Source organism: Macaca thibetana, chromosome 7, assembly GCF_024542745.1.
Source record: "Macaca thibetana thibetana isolate TM-01 chromosome 7, ASM2454274v1, whole genome shotgun sequence".
Taxonomy (NCBI): Eukaryota; Metazoa; Chordata; class Mammalia; order Primates; family Cercopithecidae; genus Macaca; species Macaca thibetana.
Window position 1 is genome coordinate 44,568,762 of NC_065584.1, and position 23,861 is coordinate 44,592,622.

Consider the following 23,861-nt stretch of genomic DNA (forward strand, 5'->3'; position numbering starts at 1 on the left):
TTAATGTAACCAACCAGATTTTTTTTTCTTTTAACTTTTAAGTTCAGAGGTACATGTGCAGGTTCGTTACATAGGTAAATTTGTGTCATGGGGTTTATTGTACAGATTTTTTTTTAATCACCCAGGTATTAAGAGACTTGATATTATAATGAGAAAAGAGCAGAAGTTTGGGGAGTAATAGAGGAGGATCACTGTCTGCACCAAAGAGGATACTAACGAATCCTAGCGGAACAAAGAATGGGGATTAAAAAAACCTTGTCCTTGAAGAATCACAGAGAAAAATGTTATTTAATTTTATCTTTCTATAGATTTGATAGACATTGCTTGGGGATAGACTTGCATTATTTCTTCAGAATCTCTGATTAATTCACCAAAGAAGAAATATGCTAGTCCTTGCATCGCAGCATAATTTCCATAACTGAATTTCTATGATTCTCATATATACCATTAAAATATTTTAAGTCATTTTATTTCTTAATAAAGGATGAAATTTAAATAGTACTATCATGAAATTTGGCTCGTCAGAAGCTGCTCATCAAGTTAATGTACTGCTGCTTTTCTCTTAGAGAGATGTGCATTCTCCTTCATGTAGAAATTCACCAGGCAGAGCTACTGCAGAGGGGGAGGAAAAGAGAACTTTTTTTTTTTTTTTCGAGATGCAGTCTCGCACTATCATCAGGACTGGAGTGCAGTGGTGTGATCTTGGCTCACTGCAACCTCCGCTTCCTGGGTTCAAGTGATTCTTGTGCCTCAGCCTCCCAAGTAGCTGGGACTACAGGCATACACCAGCACACACAGCTAATTTTTGTATTTTTAGTAGAGACAGGGTTTCACCATGTTGACCAGGATGGTCTTGATCTCCTGACCTTGTGATCCTCCCGCCTCGGCCTCCCAAAGTGCTGGGATTACAGGTGTGAGCCACCATGCCCAGCCAGAAAAGAGAACTCTTAATGCACATACCAAAGAAAGTTTAGAAACCTTTAAAAAAGAAGTAGAAGAAGGCAAAAAGACTAAATAAGAAAAAACAATATTTCTTGATATAGTAGATTCTTGATTTCAACAACCATGAAATGAAAAAAAAAAGTGCATTAAATCCTCTGAAGTCACCATTATCAGATACTTTCTTTAAAGGTTGCCGGTCCCCGTTTTCAAAGAAGTGGAAAAATGCTAACATTTTTTACTGAACAAATGGATCCTTCTGTGGGCTGACCCTTTTCACCCTCAAAATGCTCTGCGTGGTGCTCTTTTCTGGGCTCTGAGTTAATTGCAGGGTTTATGGGAATAACTAGATACTGGCTGTAAAAGTGGAGCTAAGTGTCTGCCAATAAAATATAATTCTTTTCCTCATTTCACAGGGAACAGTCTTCTAAATTGCTCAGGAGATGGTGAAAGATGGGAAAGCTGAGTCGGTAGGGATATCACAAAGGAAAACTATGGTAAGTTTACTAGCTGCTTGTGACACTGAAGCTATATATCTATCTATATCCTAACCCTCTTCTACTCTTCATCTCCTACCATAAGTACAGCGCTTGGACATCAGTTAGAGTTTCGGAAATTACTTGAGGAACCACATATAGAAACTTTTATGATGACACAAAGCCATTTCTTCTGCCGTGTATATGACTACACTTAAGGTTAGTTGATGAAGTAGTAGGCTCCAAGATAACTTGTGGTCAATTGTAGTTGTCTCAGGGATTGTTTATAGCTTAGAGCCTAAGATTTTTTCCTGTATCCAGAAAAATCTGCTGAGTTCTAGATTACCGTGGTATAGAGTATCTTTTCCAGTGAAACTGGAATTGGATCTGTAGCAGTTGGTGACATTGCTAAATAGGATGTTTGGCTGACGTGCACTACCCTTAAGAAACTTTTAATGTGTTAACTGGTAGGAAATGAATGAAGCAAAAGAGTAACTCAAGATGAGGTGTAATGTACTGCATACTAAATCTTAGTAAAACTAGACTATCTATTAAAATGATACCATATTCCTTACTCTAAAACACAGTGATCTATGGTAGTCACAGGGACAAAAATGCCTCCTAAACTACCAAAAACTGTTGAGCCAAGGTTAAGCATGCTCTTCAAGTGCCATGACATACCTATATTTGCCAGACTTGCCTGGTCATAAGAAAAGTTTACTTGTTAAAAACGCAGATTTTTGTGTCCATATAAGGGCTTCGAAACCAGACCCATTTAGAGACAGAACTGTGAATATGAATTTCAATAAGCTTCATAGGCATTTCTAATTAGGTGCCATGTGGTCTCTTGAACTTATATGAAGATTCCACAATGGTATTAATTCTTAGATCTAAAGAAATCCTGTCTTTTGAAAGCTTTAACATGATATTATAATGTAGATAAACCTGGGATAATTGAATGGAGATTTATTAAAATGCCAGAAGAGAAATGTAGTACTCTCATGTTGGTGACTTCAGTTGTCTACATTTAATTAGGTTGACCTATATTAACTTGCATACCCAGGGGAAAAAAGAAAAAGAGGTAATCTAAAAGACCGTTTAGAGTTTACCTCCTGCAGGACTGCACCTAGCCATGTTGACAAGATACCTATTCCTACCAAAAAGTGCAAGAGTGACTGTGTGCTTGCTGTAGATTTGAAATACAAGTCATTTGTGATTGACTTGTAGTGAATTCACGAAAAGTTGTCCATTAAAAGGGGGAAAGAATAGGTCAAATAGCTATAGGGGAGTGAGAAGGATCTGGGTGTATCATCTGAGGATGACAGAGATGAGAATTTTCTAGGTCTTGAAATACATGAAGAGTAATTATTCTGAGGATAATAATGAGGCATTCTTCATCTTGGCTAGACTTGAGGGAAAGAAAATGGCTCTGACCAGCCTGACAGATTTAGTTTATCCAAAAGAAAGAACATGGTATGGAGACTTATTAAGAGGATAAATGAATGAAATGAATAGAGTAGAATCTCTACAGCAAAGTTGATGCCTAATATTGACACTTAAGATTTAGCATCAACTCTTTGTCTCTTTTGAAAAGTTTGGTTAAAAGTGTGTGTACTATGGAAAACTCTTAAGGCTCTTATTTACCACCTTGAACTATTGTAAATGTCATAAGAAATTCATTTTAGTTGAGATAAAAAAGCATTTAGCGCTTCCAGTGCAAGCTAATTCAATATGAGCAGAGAGGAGGACTCCTGAGGAGAGAGAGCATAGCCTTTTTTTCCTCCTAATAATTCTTACTTTGACAAGTATAAAGTGCCCCATTATTAATGAATGTGAACATAGTCATTGAATCTCTTGCAAGCATACCAGTTGAAAATTGGTGTATTTTCTAAGAGATGAACTGTTACATTTTATGAACATTCTTCATAATTCTTAGGAGGTTTGTATCTGGCATATATTAAGGAGATTACTTGCTTATTATTTTTCCTCTTAATTAATCTCATTATTTGAAAAAATGTATGCGGCACATACTTTAAGTAATTAAGTTTTTCCCTTTGCCTCTCAGATATAGCATCAGAATATAATAGAAGTAGAACAGAAATCCTGAGTATAATTAGGAAAACAACTTTGTGCCTAGCTAAATCATTCAGAACTCATAAGCTTAAAATTTGACTGGAAGCAAAACCTTTTGGTGTTTTCTTTTCCAGAGAAAACAATTTTTTTTACAAGTTTTAAATAAGGTCAATATAATCTATTTTAAAGTATGCTCATGGTGCTTACATTATATCCTTTCAGCATGTGGGAGGATAAAATAATTTCAACATAGAAAATTATCCTGAGTGTCCACACAGGATGCTAACTTCAGTGTAGTGCACTGGTTAAGACTGAGACTCTTGGATGTCATTCATCATTCAATCATTCAATAAACAGTTCTGGGTGGCTACTATGTTGTAGGCTCATTCTCAGGTATGGAGGACATAAAAGTAAACAAGACAGAAAGAGCCTTGCCTTCAGGAGTTGTATATTGTAGGGGGAGACAAGCCATGGAAAATTAAGTAAATGAAGAAAATAATAATGATAGAGGAGATAAACAGGTTTTGAAAGGGGGCCCAACTTAATCAGAGTGGGCCCCCTTTGCGGAGCTGATAGATTTGAATCCCAATTCTGCCATTTCTTTGTTGAGTGATGTTGGACATGTCACTTCTCTGAGCTTTGGTTTTCTTGTCTGTGGAATGAGGATACTTACTACCTAGAGATAATGTGAGGCTCAAGCAAGATAGCAAAGGCAACACAGGGCTGGACACCCAGTAAATACTCAGCTACTTAATGTTAGCTAATTAAGTAACTTGCTGCAAAAAGATCAGGAATCATTTTGTTCATTGTGGTGCATTCTGCTCAGGCCATGCAGAGTGTTGTTTCTCTCTTGTTGGTAATCTGTAGTCAGTTGATTTACCAGTTTGTATTAAAACAGCTGGAGAGACTAAAGGAAGGCTTGGTCCTTGTCAGCAACAGTGATTGTAAACTGGCTGTCCAGATAAGGGTGGCTGAGTTCCGGTTACAAAATATCTGCCTTTCCCCAAATTTATGCATTTCTCTTTCAGGAAGACCTAAGTAGAGGTCTTTTTGGACTCAGAGAACTTGTACTGTAAGAAGTTTTCTGTTTTTGTTTTCTTTCCTTTTCCCCAAATGTTAGGTCAAAGCATGAAGAAGAACAGAAGGATTTGCAGAGGGGAAACAGATGTTTACTGTTCATTTCATAATCACAAGGCTGGATGGATATGGAACAACAAATCACAGCTTCAAAACACAACTACATTAAAACCATCCCAAAGATCCCAGGCTCTTTCCTGTTTTTTTTTTTTTTTTTTTTAAGATTCCTTTGTTTATTCCCATGAGGGCAGGTGCTCTCTAATTTTCCTCAGTGAACCCTCTGAAGGTCTTATGGTCATGTTGATTATTTATTTCATAGGCAGAGTGATTCACATGTATGTAGCTTTGCAGATTATGCCCAAGCTCAAGGCTTTTCCCCAGCAGCTGGTACTTGGCTACCCATGGCTGCCCTTGAGTAGGTAAGGTTAGTCTCCTTACTGCTACACATCACAATTCCCACTTGCCTCTAGTCTGACTCCCTGAGGCTTCTCCTCCTACCCTGCACCAGCCCTCTCCCAATACTTTCTGTTCTCAGCCTTCTGTATTCTCCTTCTTCCAGGGGCTCTCTATGTCCCCACCATGGGTACAGATCTTTTTAGAGAGCACCCTGGTTCCTTACTTAGGAATTTGATAGCTGTTTCCAAGAGGCTATAAAGGCCTTTTCTGTTTGATGCAATCTGCTGGAAACTCCCAAGTCAAGAAATTTTACATGCATAAGTGTTTTTAAGTTGCTTTTTACTGATAGATGGTTGACTATAGAATTGATCCTTTTGGCTTGATTCATAGGCACCTTTACAGCATAAAGAAGGGTTTTCTGAACCTACTAAGTCACATTAGCTTAAACTATATACATTTGTGATATCTAAATGGGTTTGAACTCTAAAACGGCAGTGTCACAAGTTCTACCTAATTAGAAATGCCTATGAAACTTATTGAAACTCATATTCAGAGGTTCCAAGATGGCCAAATAGGAACAGCTCCAGTCTACAGCTCCCAGTGTGAGCGATGCAGAAGATGGGTGATTTCTGCATTTCCAACTGAGGTACCAGGTTCATCTCACTGGGGCTTGTCATACGGTGGGTGCCGGACAGCGGGTGCAGCCCACCGAGCGAGAGCCGAAGCAGGGCGAGGCATTGCCTCACCCAGGTAGTGCAAGGGGTCAGGGAATTCCCTTTCCTAGCCAAGGGAAGCTGTGACAGATGGCACCTGGAAAATCAGGTCACTCCTACCCTAATACTACACTTTTCCAATGGTCTTAGCAAACAGCACACCAGGAGATTATATCACGCACCTGGCTTGGTGGGTCCCATGCCCACGGAGCCTCACTCATTGCTAGCACAGCAGTCTGAGATTGAACTGCAAGGAGGCAGTGAGGCTTGGGGAGGGGCGCCCGCCATTGCTGACACTTGAATAGGTAAACAAAGCGGCCAGGAAGCTCAAGCTAGGTGGAATCCACCCCACTTTGGTGAATCTGACAATTATGTGCCTTGGAGTTGCTTTTCTCGAGGAGTATCTCTGTGGCGTTCTCTGTATTTCCTGAATTTGAATGTTGGCCTGCCTTGCTAGGTTGGGGAAGTTCCCCTGGATGATATCCTGAAGAGTGTTTTCCAACTTGGTCCCATTCTCCCTGTCACTTTGGAGCTCCCGTCACTAGGAGCTATAGCTGAACAAAAGGCAGCAGAAACTTCTGCAGACTTAAATGTCCCTGTCTGACAGCTTTGAAGAGAGTAGTGGTTCTCCCGGCATGGAGTTTGAGATCTGAGAACGGGCAGACTGCCTCTTCAAGTGGGTCCCTGACCCCTAAGTAGCCTAACTGGGAGGCACCTCCCAGTAGGGGCTGACTGACACCTCACACGGCCAGGTGCCTCTCTGAGACAAAGCTTCCAGAGGAAGGATCAGGCAGCAACATCTGCCGTTCTGCAATATTTGCTGTTCTGCAGCCTCCACTGGTGATACCCAGGCAAACAGGGTCTGGAGTGGACCTCCGGCAAACTCCAACAGACCTGCAACTGAGGGTCCTGACTGTTAGAAGGAAAACTAACAAACAGAAAGGACATCCACACCAAAACCCCATCTGAATGTCACTGTCATCAAAGACCAAAGGTAGATAAAACCACAAAGATGGGGAGAAACCAGAGAAGGAAAGCTGAAAATTCTAAAAATCAGAGCACATCTTCTCCTCCAAAGGAATGCAGCTCCTCGCCAGCAACAGAACAAAGCTGGGTGGAGAATGACTGTGACAAGTTGAGAGAAGACTTCAGGTGATCAAACTTCTCCAAGCTAAAGGAGGATGTTTGAACCCATTGCAAAGAAGCTAAAAACCTTGAAACAAGATTACACTAATGGCTAACTAGAATAACCAGTGTAGAGAAGTCCTTAAATGACCTGATGGAGCTGAAAACTATGGCACAAGGACTATGTGACATATGCACAAGCTTCAGTAGCCTATTCGATCAACTGGAAGAAAAGGTGTCAGTGATTGGAGATCAAATGAATGAAATGAAGCGAGAAGAGAAGTTTAGAGAAAAAAGAGTAAAAAGAAATGAACAAAGCCTCCAAGAAATATGTGACTATGTGAAAAGACCAAATCTACGTCTGATTGGTGTGCCTGAAAGTGATGGGGAGAATGGGACCAAGTTGGAAAACACTCTGCAGGATATTATGCAGGAGAACTTTCCCAAAATAGCAAGGCAGGCCAACATTCAAATTCAGGAAATACAGAGAATGCCACAAAGATACTCCTTGAGAAAAGCAACTCCAAGACACATAATTGTCAGATTCACCAAAGTTGAAATGAAGGAAAAATTGTTAAGGACAGCCAGAGAGAAAGGTCTGGTTACCCACAAAGGGAAGCCCATCAGACTAACAGCAGATCTCTTGGCAGAAACTCTCCAAGCCAGAAGAGAGTGGGGGCCAATATTCAACATTCTTAAAGAAAAGAATTTTCAACCCAGAATTTCATATCCAGCCAAACTAAGCTTCATAAGTGAAGGAGAAATAAAATCCTTTACAGCCAAGCAAATGCTGAGAGATTTTGTCACCACCAGGCCTGCCTTACAAGAGCTCCTGAAGGAAGCACTAAACATGGAACAACCAGTACCAGTCACTGCAAAAACATGCCAAATTGTAAAGATCATCGATGCTAGGAAGAAACTGCATCAACTAATGAGCAAAATAACCAGCTAATATCATAATGACAGGATCAAGTTCACACATAACAATATTAACCTTAAATGTAAATGGGCTAAATGCTCCAATTAAAAGACACAGACTGGCAAATTGGATAAAGAATCAAGACCCATCGGTTTGCTGTATTCAGGAGACCCATCTCACATGCAGAGACACACATAGGCTCAAAATAAAGGGATGGAGGAAGATCTACCAAGCAAATGGAAAATAAAAAAAAGCAGGGGTTGCAATCCTAGTCTCTGATAAAACAGACTTTAAAACAACAAAGATCAGAAGAGACAAAGAAGGCCATTACATAATGGTAAAGGGATCAATTCAACAAGAAGAGCTAATTATCGTAAATATATATGCACCCAATACAGGAGCACCCAGATTCATAAAGAAAGTCCATAGACACTTAAAAAAGACTTAGACTCCCACACAATAATAATGGGAGACTTTAACACCCCACTGTCAACATTAGACAGATCAACGAGAGAGAAAGTTAACAAGGATATCCAGGAATTGAACTCAGCTCTGCACCAAACATACCTAATAGACATCTACAGAACTTTCCACCCAAAATCAACAGAATATACATTCTTTTCAGCACCACATCACACTTATTCCAAAATTGACCACATAATTGGAAGTCAATTACTTCTCAGCAAATGTAAAAGAAGAGAAATTATAACAAACTGTCTCTCAGACCACAGTGCAATCAAACTAGAACTCAGGATTAAGAAACTCACTCAAAACCGCTCAACTACATGGAAACTGAACAATCTGCTCCTGAATGACTACTGCATACATAACGAAATGAAGGCAGAAATAAAGATGTTCTTTGAAACCAATGAGAACAAAGACACAACATACCAGACTCTGAAATACTTTTAAAGCAGTGTGTAGAGGGAAATTTATAGCACTAAATACCCACCAGAGAAAGCAGGAAAGATCTAAAATTGATACCCTAACATCACAATTAAAATAACTAGAAAAGTAAGAGCAAACACATTCAAAAGCTAGCAGAAGGCAAGAAATAACTAAGATCAGAGCAGAACTGAAGGAGATAGGGACAGAAAAAACCCTTCAAAAAAATCAATGAATCCAGGAGCTGGTTTTTTGAAAAGATCAACAAAATTGATAGACTGCTAGCAAGACTAATAAAGAAGAAAAGAGAGAAGAATCAAATAGACGCAATAAAAAATGATAAAGGGGTTATCACCACCGATCCCACAGAAATACAAACTACCATCAGAGAATACTATAAACACCTCTATGCAAATAAACTAGAAAATCTAGAAGAAATGGATAAATTCCTGGACACATACACCCTCCCAAGACTAAACTAGGAAGAAGTTGAATCACTGAATAGATGAATAACAGGCTCTGAAATTGAGGCAATAATTAATAGCCTACCAACCAAAAAAAGTCCAGAACCAGACGGATTCACAGCCAAATTCTACCAGAGGTAAAGGAGGAGCTGGTACCGTTCCTTCTGAAACCATTCCAATTGATAGAATTAGAGGGAATCCTCCCTAACTCATGAGGCCAGCATCATTCTGATACCAAAGCCTGGCAGAGACAAAACAAAAAAAGAATTTTAGACCAATATCCCTGATGAACATCGATGCAAAAATCCTCAAAAAAATACTGGCAAACCGAACCCGGCAGCACATCAAAAAGCTTATCCACCATGGTCAAGTGGGCTTCATCCCTGGGATGCAAGGCTGGTTCAATATATGCAAATCAATAAACGTAATCCATTATATAAATGGAACCAAAGACAAAAACCACATGATTATTTCAATAGATGCAGAAAAGGCCTTCGAAAAAATTCCACAGCCCTTCACGCTAAAACTCTCAATAAATTAGATATTGATGGGATGTATCTCAAAATAATAAGAGCTATTTATGACAGACCCATGGCCAATATCATACTGAATGGGCAAAAACTGGAAGCATTCCCTTTGAAAACTGGCACAAGACAGGGATGCACTCTCTCACCACTCCTATTTAACATAGTGTTGGAAGTTCTGGCCAGGGCAATCAGTCAGGAGAAAGAAATAAAGGGTATTCAAATAGGAAGAGAGGAAGTCAAATTGTCCCTGTTTGCAGATGACATGATTGTATATTTAGAAAACCCCATAGTCTCAGCCCAAAATCTCCTTAAGCTGATAAGCAGCTTCAGCGAAGTCTCAGGATACAAAATCAATGTGCAAAAATCATAAGCATTCTTATACACCAATAACAGACAGAGAGCCAAATCATGAGTGAACTCCCATTCACAATTGCTTCAAACAGAATAAAATACCTAGGAATACAACTTACAAGGGATATGAAGGACCTCTTCAAGGAGAACTACAAACCACTGCTCAACGAAATAAAAGAAGACACAAATGGAAGAACAAATGTTCTTCCACAAATGGAAGAACATTCCATGCTCATGGATAGGAAGAATCAATATCATGAAAATGGCCATACTGCCCAAGGTAATTTATAGATTCAATGCCATCCCCATCGAGCTACCAATGACTTTCTTCACAGAATTGGAAAAAACTACTTTAAAGTTCATATGGAACCAAAAAAGAGCCCACATTGCTAAGACAATCCTAAGCCAAAAGAACAAAGCTGGAGGCATCACGCTACCTGACTTCAAACTATATAAGGCTACAGTAACCAAAACAGCATGATACTGGTACCAAAACAGAGATATAGACCAATGGAACAGAACAGAGGCCTCAGAAATAATAACATACATCTACAGCCATCTGATCTTTGACAAACCTGACAAAAACAAGAAATGGGGAAAGGATTCCCTATTTAATAAGTGGTGCTGGGAAAACTGGCTAGCCATATGTAGAAAGCTGAAACTGGATCCCTTCCTTACACCTTATACAAAAATTAATTCAAGATGGATTAAAGACTTAAATGTTAGACCTAAAACTGTAAAAATCCTAGAAGAAAACCTAGGCAATACCATTTAGGACATAGGCATGGGCAAGGACTTCATGACTAAAACACCAAAAGCAATTTCAGCAAAAGCCAAAATTGACAAATGGGATCTAATTAAACTAAAGAGCTTCTGCACGGCAAAAGAAACTACCACCAGAGTGAACAGGCAACCTACAAAATGGGAGAAAATTTTTGCAATCTACCCATCTGACAAAGGGCTAATATCCAGAATCTACAAAGAACTTAAACAAATTTACAAGAAAAACTCAACCCCATCAAAAAGTGGGCGAAGGATATGAACAGACACTTCTCAAAAGAAGACATTTATGCAGCCAACAGACACATGAAAAAATGCTCATCATCACTGGCCATCAGAGAAATGCAAATCAAAACCACAATGAGATACCAGCTCACACCAGTTAGAATGGCGATCATTAAAAAGTCAGGAAACAACAGGTGCTGGAGAGGATGTGGAGAAATAGGAACACTTTTACACTGTTGGTGGGACTGTAAACTAGTTCAGCCATTGTGGAAAACAGTGTGGCGGTTCTTCAAGGATCTAGAACTAGAAATACCATTTGACCCAGCCATCCCATTACTGGGTATATACCCAAAGGATTATAAGTCATGCTGCTATAAAGACACATGCACACATATGTTTATTGCAGCATTATTCACAATAGCAAAGACTTGGAACCAACCCAAATGCCCATCAATGATAGACTGGATTAAGAAAATGTGGCACATATACACTATGGAATACTATGCAGCCATAAAAAATGATGAGTTCATGTGCTTTGTAGGGACATGGATGAAGCTGGAAACCATCATTCTCAGCAAACTATCGCAAGGACAGAAAACCAAACACTGCATGTTCTCACTCATAGGTGGGAATTGAACAATGAGAACACTTGGACACAGGAAGGGGAACATCACACACCAGGGCCTGTAGTGGGGTTGGGGGAGGGGGGAGGGATAGCATTAGGAGATATACCTAATGTAAATGATGAGTTAATGGGTGCAGCACACCAACATGGCACATGCATACATATGTAACAAACCTGCATGCACGTTGTGCACATGTACCCTAGAACTTAAAGTATAATAATAAAAAATAAATAAATAAATAAAAAGAAATTCATATTCACAGCTGTCTCTAAATGGGTCTGGTGTAGAAGCCCTTATATGGACCCAAGAATCTGCATTTTTAACAAGTAAGCTTTTCTTATGACCAGGCAAGTTTGGGAAATATAGGTGTGTCATATGTAGTACAATAAATAGGAAGTTAAATATGGTGCTAAGGCAGTTGATATGTTTATTTGTACCTATTGTATTTGGTATAAGCAATTTCAACTTAATGACTGTGGTGAAGATGACTAAGTGTCTATTACAGTCTGTTTGTCCCTTCTTTGGGCACATAGCTCACCTTCCTTGTGATTATGTGTGGCCTACAGTTTAAGTTCTCTCTATTGAAATGTGAACAGAAGTGATACATGCCACCTGTGAGTCTGGCCCATACCACCACTCCCTAGTCTTACTCCTCCATAGTCTGTCATCTTCCAGTGTTTAGATACAGAGCACCACAACGCCCTAGATGATGGCAGAGTAACAAGATGGAAAAAAGGAGATCCCTGAATGACCACATGGAACAGAACTATCTCACCAACCTGAAGACCTGCCAAGGTCTCTTATATGACCAAAAGCAGGATTCTACCCAGCAATCCTATTATTGGGCATATATCCAAAAGAAAATAAATCATTATGCCAAAAAGACACATGAACTTACATGTTCATTTCAGCATTATTCACAATGGCAAAGACATGGAATCAACATAGGTGCCCATCAGTGGTGGATTGGATAAAGAAAATGTGGTACATATACAACCAGAATCCTACGTAGCCATAAAAAAGAATGAAATCATGTCTTTTGCAGCAACATGGATGTAGCTGGAGGCCATTATCCTAAGCAAAGCAACATAGAAACAGAAAACCAAATACTACATGTTCTCACTTGTAAGTGGGATGTAAACACTAGGTACACATGGACAGGAAGACGGCAACAATAGATACTGGGTACCACTGGTGGGGGAGGGAAGGAAGAGGGCAAGGGTCGAAAAACTAACTATTGGGTATTGTGCTCACCACCTGGGTGATGAGATCATTCATATCATAAACGTCAGCATCATGCAATATACCCAGCCAGCAAATCTGCACATGTACCCTCTAAATCTAACATACATGTTGCAATTATGTAAGAAAATAGGATTGTAATAGTTTGAACCCTTATATATTTTGGCCTATTTGTTACAGCATCTTAGCTTACCTAGTAGTGTGGTGCCATCATTACAAAAACCTAAAAATACATGTACTGTTGGCTTGGCTGTTAGGTGGCAGATGGTGACAAAACAGAGCAGGTTGGAAAGATGATCTATGTTATACTGTAGCAAAACATTTTGTAAAACTATTGTCTGTGAAACCTGGAAGGTAAAGCTACTCCCTACTGAGTCCACAGCACTCTATGAAGAGACAGGAAAATGACAGAATGTTAGTATGTATTAATTGTTACTTTACGTATTTAGCAAGGTGTTATAAGAAAGGGAAGAGATGAATTGGTTGTTTTTAAAGCTGAGATTGATAGAATACAGATCTTCATGGTTTCACAGAGTTAGAAAACGATTGTTTCTGGATTCCATTAATAGATGATACTATCAGGATTGTCATCAGAATTCTATTATTACAACGTGTCTCCCATTCTTCCCTTTCTGAAAGGGAGTTTGAGTGTTTTGATTATCCCACTCCTGTTCTACCATTGCACGGGGGCAAATGGTGCATATGGGTAGATAATTTGTCTTTTATTGGATCACAAGGAGTCATATTTAGATCAAATGAAAAGAATCATGCATCACTTAACAGTTGCTGGTCTTTGACACAGTTGCAGTGCCAGAACGCAACTCTAGGTGGTCCCTCCAGGGAAAAGGGTGAGTTTGTTTTACATGTGGGAAAAAATGTGCAAGGATATTTGGTGGCCACAGAGTGTGATGCAGGCAGAGATTGCTAGTTTCCATTAAAATCCATTCTTCCCTCTTTTGGGCACATAGGCAGGTTTTCCCCCCAACCGCCTTTACAGTGAGGTGTGGCCTTGTGACTAAATAAACTCCTATGCAGTGTGATTGAAAATGATGTTTGTCACTTCCAGGCCTGGCCCATAAAACTTTCCATTCAAGTTTCTCCATGCTCTTTCTCATTAGGCTGGGTGGACGCAGATAACTGAAATCCTAGAGGATGTCACAGTTACCAGATGTGAGAAGCCTGGGACCTTAAATGACCATATGGAAGAAAGCAGCCCTACTGACTTGAATACCTGCTTAGGAGCATCACATGAGCAAGGAATACTTTGCCATTGAGTTAATCCCTTACATGTTTGGGTTTACTTGTTAATGGCAGGTCCTAACTCGCAGTGGCTCTTTTATTGTTATTACCTATACACTGCTTATATTGTTTACTATTCCATGGCCTCCACTTAACCCCATTACAAGCAATTTAACCTTGAGGGAAATAGAGTAATATCTTTGTGCTGGGAGTTGTTCATCAGCAAAGTTGAGAAAATAATAGCATCTTATGATAAAGGAGGGTTGGCTATTTGGTACAAGGTACAAAAATATAGTTAGATGGAATAAAATCTAGTATTCAGTAGCACAACAGGGTGACTATAGTTAACAATAATTTATTGTATATTTCACAATAACTAGACGAGTAGGTTTAGAACGTAATGAACAAAGTAATGATAGATGTTTGAGGTTATAGATATACCTGTTACCTAGATTTGATCATTACCCATTATATGCCTGTATCAAAACATCACATATATTCCATAAGTGAATATGAACAACTATTAATGTATCCACAATTTTTTTGTCTTAGAGACGAAGTCTTGCTCTGTTGCCCAGGTTAGAGTGCAGTGGCACAATTACGGCTCACTGTAACTTTGAACTTCTAGGCTCAAGAGATCCTTGTGCGTTGGCTTTCCAAAGCACTGGGATTACAGATATGAGCCACCACACCTGGCCTGTATCCATAAAAATTTAAAAAATGAAAAGTGAAAAAAATAGCATCTTATAGGATCATTGTGAGGAGGCAATGAATTGATATATAAAAATACTTTAAATATGCCTGACTCATAGCAAGAACTATATAAGTGTATAGCTATTCTTATTGTAGTTAACATATATTCTAGTGGTGTCCTAGTGTCATAATTAATACCACCATACTGCTTGTAGGATCACACACACGTGGCCAAAGTGAAATTCATGCTGAGGCTGGGAGTGAAGAACACCATAGATGAAAGCTGTACCATGAACCAAGACACAGTGCTAAGTGAATAGACATGAATCAAGTCCTTTTGTTGTGTGAAAACTGGGCACATCCAAAATGTTTAGGGACTTTGGAGCATTCAGGAACAACGCCAGGCCACTCTGTGACTCAGAGCTGACCCATATTGAATTTATGATGGGATTGATCCTGACTGTGGTATCTCCAGAACATTAACTCTTTGGATTCTGCCAACTAACCCAAGATATGTCATAGATTTTTATTTGCCGGGAAGTAAACCTTCAGCCAAATCAGAACCTGTGTTACACAGATGGTAGGGCCTCCATAGATCCTTGTGGTTTTTGTGCTCAGGGTTAATGAGGGAGATAGTTTCTGCTGTATTTTCTTCCTGTCCTTTCCTGAGCCACCTTATGTTTGTGCCCACCTCCATGCTGACGCAGAACAGGGCCACTCTATCCAAAAACACAGATATCCTATGTACGGAGTCATTTGAGCCAAATTTGTTATTTGTCCCACAAGAAGGAGAAGGGATGGAAAAGTTTGAAAAAAGCTAGTCTAGGAATAAAATACTGTTTACCTGAAGCTCAACTTCAGTGGGCAAATAGGTAGTAAAATTTATGAAGAATTTCTGGACCTGGATGGTGCAGGGTGCAGAGCTATGTGGAACTAAAAGTCTTGCAAAGTCTTGCTCAGAGGGAGACTGTCCAATGAGGCCTGAATTGGTCACAGTCCTTGGTTTGTTGCCAGCTGAAGCTGGAATGCAAGAGGGTCACAGGGGCAGATGCAGCTTCTACCCCTGGGAACATGGCTTTTCTCATGCTCCTTTGGTCACAGATACTTTTCTTTGTCCCTCTTCTATTTTTTCTTCTTTCTTACTCCTAAGAGAAGCAGCTCACAATTTACCACCTCTACAGTACATTTCAGCTTTCTGAGTGCAATTTCCATCCCTAAAGCCTCTGAGGGAGCTTGCTCTTATTAAGTATCACAGTGTACACTGTGGAGGAATGTGTGCACCTGATTCCTGTCACTGTATCTTTAGTGTGGCCTTCTAGAATCTAGAAAGATCATCAGCTACACATCACACTGCCTCAAAAAGAAACATCAGGGGACTAGATACCTATGAGACTTTAGGGTTTTGAGTATCATTTCATTTAGAAGGAACAGAGTGAGTGATTCACCTGGCCCATTCTTGTCTCCTCTTTCACAAACTTCTTTTATATTTGTGTTTCAGAACCTGGTGATTTATTTTATAGTCTCATGCAAATTGCTTTAGCTTTCCTTGGGCTTACAAAAAAAGAATCTCATCCATTCTTCAGAGACTCTCAGGTGTCTTCAGAAAGAGCAAAAGAGAAACTTCTGAATAAATTTTCCCAAATGAGCAGAACTATGTCACAACCCTTTATAAACCCGGGACTTTATTGTTACTCACTCTTTATTATGATTATGTTATTTTCTTCCCCCTGTGGGTTGGACCTGTTTCCCACCCCCTGCTCTGGCCATTAAGGTTGCGACTGTCTACCTTGGGTTGATCACCATTTAACTAAGTGGAAAAAGTTAGAACTGACTTTCAGCTTTCTGTAAAAACAACTTCCTTTTACATCTCAATCAGCTGATAGAATAACTGGATTTCTCTCCTTTCCATGAATTGTGTTAATTTCCTGCATAGGCAGCCTGGGTTTGCAAATAGTGGCTTCATGTGGTATTCCAAATTTGATGGCTTTCAACAAACAAGCTCTGGAGGGGTGGGTGACAGAAGAAATATTCACAGACAAAATAATACAGAGGATGACGGAAATGGTGAACATCATAAAGACGTTTCATCTGGAATGAGCTTATTTTACACACCTATGTACCTGGACATATAAACCATGTACAATTCTAACTCAACATACAATCTAAATTCAAAATGGAGCTCTTATGCTTATGCCATATGTCACGTGAAACATTAATCGGTAAGAATATTTCACCAGTGAGGGGTCTGCTACAAAACTCAAAACTAAAGATAGGATGTGGGAAGAAATGCACTTCTTCCATGGTAAGCTGTGAAAGCTCTAAAGGTTGTTAGGACACATTGAGTCATCCCTGGAAGGGAGTAAGGAGCAGAGCCCAGGGCTGTTTCTTAGGCACACTTGTAATAAACAAGAGTGACTTTTCCCACCTTCATCCCCCTGCTCCTACCCTTTAGACCTAGCCGTCAGCCAAACTTAGGGTTACTCTGAAATATGCTCTGTATATTAGAACTAGAAGAGTTTGAGTGAGGCACCCAAAATGTATGTCAGCTTTTGAATATAATGTAAATGAAGGAATCCCAAGTGCTATTTACACATTATATAGTTACACTATTCAGTAGATGTGACACAGGCCACTTAGGTCAAGAAAATTCAATACTGGCTGTGTGTGGCGGCTCATGCCTGTAATCCCAGCACTTTGGGAGGCTGAGGTGGGTGGATCATGAGGTCAAGACATCAAGACCATCCTGGCCAACATGGTGAAACCCCGTCTCTACTAAAAATAGAAAAAAATTAGCTGGACGTGGTGGCACGTGCCTGTAGTCCCAGCTGCTTGGGAGGCTAAGGCAGAAGAATTGCTTGAACCTGGGAGGCAGAGGTTACAGTGAGCCGAGATCGTGCCACTGCACTCCAGCCTGGCGACAGAGTGAGACTCCGTCTTAAAAAAAAAAAAAAGAAAAGAAAATTCAATGTTATATTACAATTACAATGGGGATAAAATGATTATTTAAAATATGAACAAAATAGTTCAGAAATATAATAAATGTAATAAACATTTTTGTATGTTCATTCCTAAAGAGATATCTATTGGACAAGCAATTTGTTCATTTAGTCATCAAAGTTTCAATGGACCAGAAACTAAGTGTTGGAAGGACTAAGACTGTGAAGACATAGTAATTCATTTATTCAGCTGAGAATAATCTGAGAGTTGAGAGTCTGCTGAGAGTCTATAATATGTGGGACTTTGTTTTTTGAAACTAGAGATAGCAAATACATACATAATATCAGGTAGTATTAACTATTATAATGAAAGCTGTGGCAAGATAGGTTAAAGAGAGAAAGAGAGTGTGTGTGTGGTGTGAGTGTGTGCATGCACACATGCATTAAATAATCTGGTCAATTGAAGCTATGGGAGATCTAGCGGAATAGTATGAGGCTGGGGAAAAAGCAAGTACAAACTCTTCAAGGGAAGGAGTTTGGTGTGCTTGAGGAATAGCAAGATGGTGAGTGTGGCTACAGCAAAAACACTGATGAGGACAGTGTTAAGAGATGAGATTGGAGAGATAACAGGGACTGAGTCATGGAGTGCATCATATACAAGATAATACAGGGTTGGGTCTGAGTGTTAAGGGAAGTGATTGGAGAAGTTGGGGTTTTGGACAGTCCCTCTGCCAGCTATGTGGAGAATTGATGATAGGGGGCAAGATTGGAAGTAGGGAATTGGGAATTGATTATAATAGTTTGAATGAGAGGTGATGGTGGCTTGAAAAAGAGTGAAGGCAATGAAGATGGTGATAAGTGATCAGGTTTTGGATGTATTTTGAATGTTGAGCTGATCGGTAGGAGGAAGGGATGATAACTATTGGTTTGAATGGAAAGGGAGGGGAATGTTGTCAAAGGACGAAAGGAGTCAATACCAAAGTTTTTGTTTTCAGAAACTGGATGGATAATAGTGGTCATGTACTTACATGGGGAAACCTAGGGGAAGAGTAGATTGGGGAAGTTAAACAATTCGGTTTGGACAGGTTAAGAATGAGATGCCTATTAGATATTCAAACAGTTGGATATATGAGTCTGAGTCTCAAGGGGTTTTGGTGGTAGAGCTACAAGTTTTGGAGTTATCAGGATATGAATGATGTTTAAAGTTACAAAACTAGATACAATCAAGCATACCCTAAGTGTAAATAAAGAAGAGGACCCAGGGACTGAACACTGCGGTTTCAGTGTTTCCCAACATTTGGTGGTTGGGAAGAGAGAGGGGAGGTGGCATTGGAGATGGAGAAAGATTTGCTGGTGAGTGGAAACAAAACCAGGAGAATGTGGCATCCCAGAAACCAAGCCAAGAAAATGCTTTAGGAAGGGGGGTAATGAACCATAAAAAAAGCTTCCAAGAGATCAAGAGGAGGACCTAGAACTGACTGTTGGATTTCACAGGACGTGAAAGACACAGCTCCTTTCCCTTAAGGAATTTCCAGCACAGCAGAGATGGGAAAATAAGGAAGCATATAAGTTGCTATACAGTAGTGGAAGATCCTAGAGATGTAAACAAATTTGTGAAATTGGGATTGAAGATGGAACAGGGAATTATTCTTGGGGAATCAAGGAAAGCTACATGGAGCAGATGTGCTTTTGGATTTTGGTAGGTAGGAGGTAGGGATACATCAGAATTCATAAAACTTTAAAAATTGTTTTTTGTAGCTGGTTGTTGATTTTTCCTGTAAAAATAAACTCATTCAAAACAATTTTGCATATTTTTACTCATGCAAAACTGATATTTCCCCTCCTAATTTAATATCCCACTACTATTACTTCATATAGACACATTTGTTAATTATCAGTAAACATGGTAACCATTTTATAAAGAAAATACATACAATCCATTCTACCTTAGTCTTCTAAAGGATACTCTTGTAATTACATTTTTCCTCCTCGTAGTCTTTATCTTTTAATTACATTTTCATTCCTTTTCCTGGCTGTATGCAAGTATCAAGACCATATTCTTAATAGCTACCATGTACCTAACTCTTATCACACAGGAGGCACTGTTCTAAGATATATTTAATCATTTTGTTCTCACACACAATTTTGTTCTCACACACAATTCTAATACCTTCATTGTCCCTGTTTCTCATTTGTGATAACCGAGGCACAGAGAGGTTAAGTAACTTGCTCAAGGCCACAGAGTAAATGACAGAGCCAGTATTAGAACTGGGCTGCCTGGCTTCAGAGATCACCATCTTGCACAGTAGGTTGTATTTCCATCCTTACTATTTTATCCCTACTTTTCTGGGTTGGGCAGTTACTAGTAAAAAGTCTACTAGTAAAAATGGATAGGCTCTCTATGACTTGAACTATAACTTCTAAAGTCTCAGCACTCAACTGCAGGTTGTCATTTTAGAGTAGGCCGGTAGGACCCAGGAACTAGACACTGGATCCAAATGGAGAAGAGGGCATTTAGTTCTTTTGCAATTGATTGTAGATGCTCACATGTCTGCTTAAGGATTTATATTCAACCAGATCATATATCAGGACAGTGGTGGTAAAAGGAACTCAAGTCTTTGTGGTGGAGAAGATCCTTCTGCTTACAGAAATGACCACTTCTGGTTTGGTGTGGTGGCTCACGCCTGTAATCCCAGCACGTTAGGAGACTGAGGCAGGTGGAACACGAGATCAGGAGTTTGAGACCAGGCTGGTTAGCATGGTGAAACCCCATCTCTACTAAAAATACAAAAATTAGCCAGGCATGGTGGTGCGCGCCTGCAATCCCAGCTACTCGGGAGGCTGAGGCAGGAGAATCGCTTGAACCTGGAAGGTGGAAGTTGCAGTGAGCCAAGATCACGTCACTGTACTCCAGCCTGGGTGACAGAGCAAGACTCTGTCTCAAAAAAAAAAAAAAAAAAAAAAAAAAAAAAAAAGACGACTTCATTACAGTCCTAGATGTATGTGGCTCATGTCTTCATTCTCTTTTTAACCTTACTGAAAGCACATGAGATGATTATACACTTAAGGAGGTACAAAGGGTACATCAAAGTAACCATGTTTAGGAATGCTTACTATGTGCAAAGTATTGCTCTGAGTATAGTGGCTGTGATTTCTTGGGAGCTAAAATAATAGACTAGCCAAAATCTTTAAGATTCTTTAATGCTCAACAATAGTAAGTATGTACATAATTAAAATATAAAATTATTGGAGCCTAGTGGAATCTAGCTGTGGTTCAGCCTTTGTTTGATTTCTAGTGTGGTTTTTTTTATAGCTGACTTGATTCTCCTTTTTCCTGATACCATACTGTAACTGGCTCCCCGAATACATGGGGATTTGGATACATAATTTTCATAAGCATTTGAAGCCTCTCCCTTTAGATTTTGAGTTCTACCTTTGATTTAAAAGTTTCTGAAATAAGGTAGCCACTTTCCCTTTTTTGGCAGAAAGAAGGTGTAGAATAAATAACTTTTGCTAAGATGCTTTCAGGACAAGAATCTGAGGAACTTTCTCAAGGCGCAGACCCTCAAATTTTATAATTAGTTTTTTTCTCAAGATGAAAGTCAACCTGTTCTTCTCTTTATTCTGTTCTCATTAAAATGTTCTTCTCTGGGCAGAGTCATTATATTTTCAGAAAGGCTTAAGTGAGCCAGCATTAAAATTTGCTCTTAATTTCTACAAATATAGAAAAACCTGCTGGGAGATGGATACTGTATTCACTGTGGTTCTCTCCCTGTCTGCTGTGTAATATTTTCATACATCATGTAAGTGTTGGGGGAAGCAGTGACTTAGGTGATGGCTTAGTTCTGGAAAAGAAGCTACTTTCTATAGAAGGAGGATTTCAAATGGCCACATTGCCAAGCAGACACTCACGCTGGTTTCCTGTGGGCCATTTCCCCTTTGCTGAACCTGACCCAAAGCCAAAATGAAGGAGGAGAAATTTTCCATTCACAAGGTCTCAGATCTCTGATAAAGATCGTTATGATTAAAAAGTTATAAAATGTAAGCTACTATAAGCTTGAAAAATTTCATTAACTTGCTTTTGATAAACTTAATAAAATTTGTTTTGGAAATTAAGAGAAAAAGTCAGAATCAAAATGGAAAAATTTAGATAATACTATCACCCAGACAAGTACACCTACAAACTTTAGAACACTCAAAAAATAAAAAGTCCCCAGCAAGTTGTGACTACAGTGTCTTAACTGCCATGCTTTAAAATATTTTATGTGCATTTTGTCCTTTCAGGACATACTTTAAAATAATTCAGATTTTATTTGTATTTTTACTTTTAAAAACATGTTAATTAAACATTTTTCTTTTAAGATACAGATTGCCTAATACATATTTAAAACCTTTTAAAAACTCTCCCCCAATCTACAACCCCAGGAAAATAAAACTATAGTATTACAGCACCAACTGTTTTAGAAAAAATGAATGTTTTCTTAATCTTAGCATTTTCATTTGTAAATGGCATGAGGTGAATACGCAAAGAGCGGCAAGAACAATCCTTTTACCATTTGTGTGTCTAGTGGTGGTTCTTTTTTTGGCAGAAAAGAATTGTGATGCAATTACACTGCATTTAAAAATGTTCATAGTAAAACTTTAATGAATCTTAAGGCAAATGTTGAGTAAAATCTCTGTCCCCCAAATCTAGAAGGCACGTCAGAGTATTTTCCTGCCGTTACCCATTCGCTTTAAGGGAGAAAAAGTGTTACCATACAAATTGATGCACAAATTGTTCTACCAACAGTCAAGTCCTGGGTTGTACACTATGCTAAACTCCCTGGTTACTGCCAGGCCCGCACCCAATACTGACATTAGAAATGAGCCAGGCCCCTCTGAACTTAAGGTATCGCCTCCTGCATCGTTTATCTGGATGCAGAGAGTTTCCCACTTTTTCTTACCTGCATAGTGGTCAAACACAGTGGGCACGTATTCCTCTGGGAAGGCATCGTTGGCGTAGCTCATCAGCAGGCAGGTTTTCCCCACGGCACCGTCCCCCACCACTACACACTTCAACATCTTCTTCTCGTCGTTGCCCCTGCAGCCGCAGCTGCCGTCAGTTCCCTCTTTGCAGTTCATTCTTGCGGCTCCAGCTGCTGGGGACTCCTGCTGCTGTTGCTTCTCCTGCTTCTTCCAAAGCACATGAAGCGGCGGAAAGCCAGTGCCAGGCTTGAATTTACTCTGTCTGACTTTGGGTACCTTGGATCATACAGACATGTCCGAGGCTGGGATATGCCCTGTTGCTTACCATGCTGGTAAAGAAAGGTAACACACACTTGGGGGAGTTATGAAAAGGGTCTGCCCCTTTCCGTTCTCAGTGTGAGTTAAGAAACCCTTATTTTCACAGAATTTGAGGGGCTTCCTCACAGCCTAGAAATTTCAGCAGCCTGAGGGTTTTACTCTGCTCTCCCTGTCTCCAGCCTGGCAAAAGACACGGTGGAATTTTGCTAAATCTTTCTCATTTTCCAAGTCACATCTAACATGGAGGAAAGCTGGGCTTTTTAATGGAGTTTTTTCCCCTTGCTTCCTCCAGCTTGCCGAGTGTCAGGAAATCATGGGTTTCCTGCTGCATTCCATATTAGGATCAGTGGGCTGAGGAAGGCTGCAACAATGGGAGCTCTGTGTGTGTGTGTGTTTGTACTTCTGGGGAACGATGCCAGGACATGGAGTGGGAAAACACTAGGGGTCCCACTGCAGACTCAAGCTGTCAGACTTCCTGTTTCATCCGCTGCTTGTGAGGCTGTTCGCTTATGGCTGGCTGGGAAGAAGCCGACTAGAGGATGGAAACCGGGGATTACTGCCTGCCACAGAAACAGGGGGAATGGTTAGAATGAGCAGAGAGAACCACACCAGCAGTCCTAGGATAACATATGACATCACTCTTCACTGAGTCACTAGTTAAAAGCTCTTCAAACTAAAAACGAGCAGTTCTTTACTTACTTAAATGAGAAACTTGAAGCGATTCTTCCCAGAAATAAAGAAGAAAACCTTCTAGAGTCACATCATTTCAAAGAGAAAAATGTTTGTAAGTTGTAGGTGTAACATGCATGATCAGGTTTATAAACTGCCACATGTCTGGAATATGTATTCCAGACACAAACTTATTTTTATGATGGTAGCACATAAGAAATCA

General features: G+C 39.7%; 1 protein-coding gene across 1 annotated transcript in view; it reads right to left on the reverse strand.

The window, feature by feature from the left end:
- The window catches only part of RHOJ (ras homolog family member J), a 102,039-nt gene extending 78,493 nt beyond the window's left edge, over positions 1–23,546 (reverse strand). Inside the window, exon 1 of the mRNA XM_050795831.1 lies at positions 22,630–23,546. Coding sequence (XP_050651788.1) covers positions 22,630–22,807 — 178 coding nt within the window. The 5' untranslated portion in view covers positions 22,808–23,546. The remainder of the gene's footprint in view (positions 1–22,629) is intronic.
- Positions 23,547–23,861: the final 315 nt, after the last annotated feature.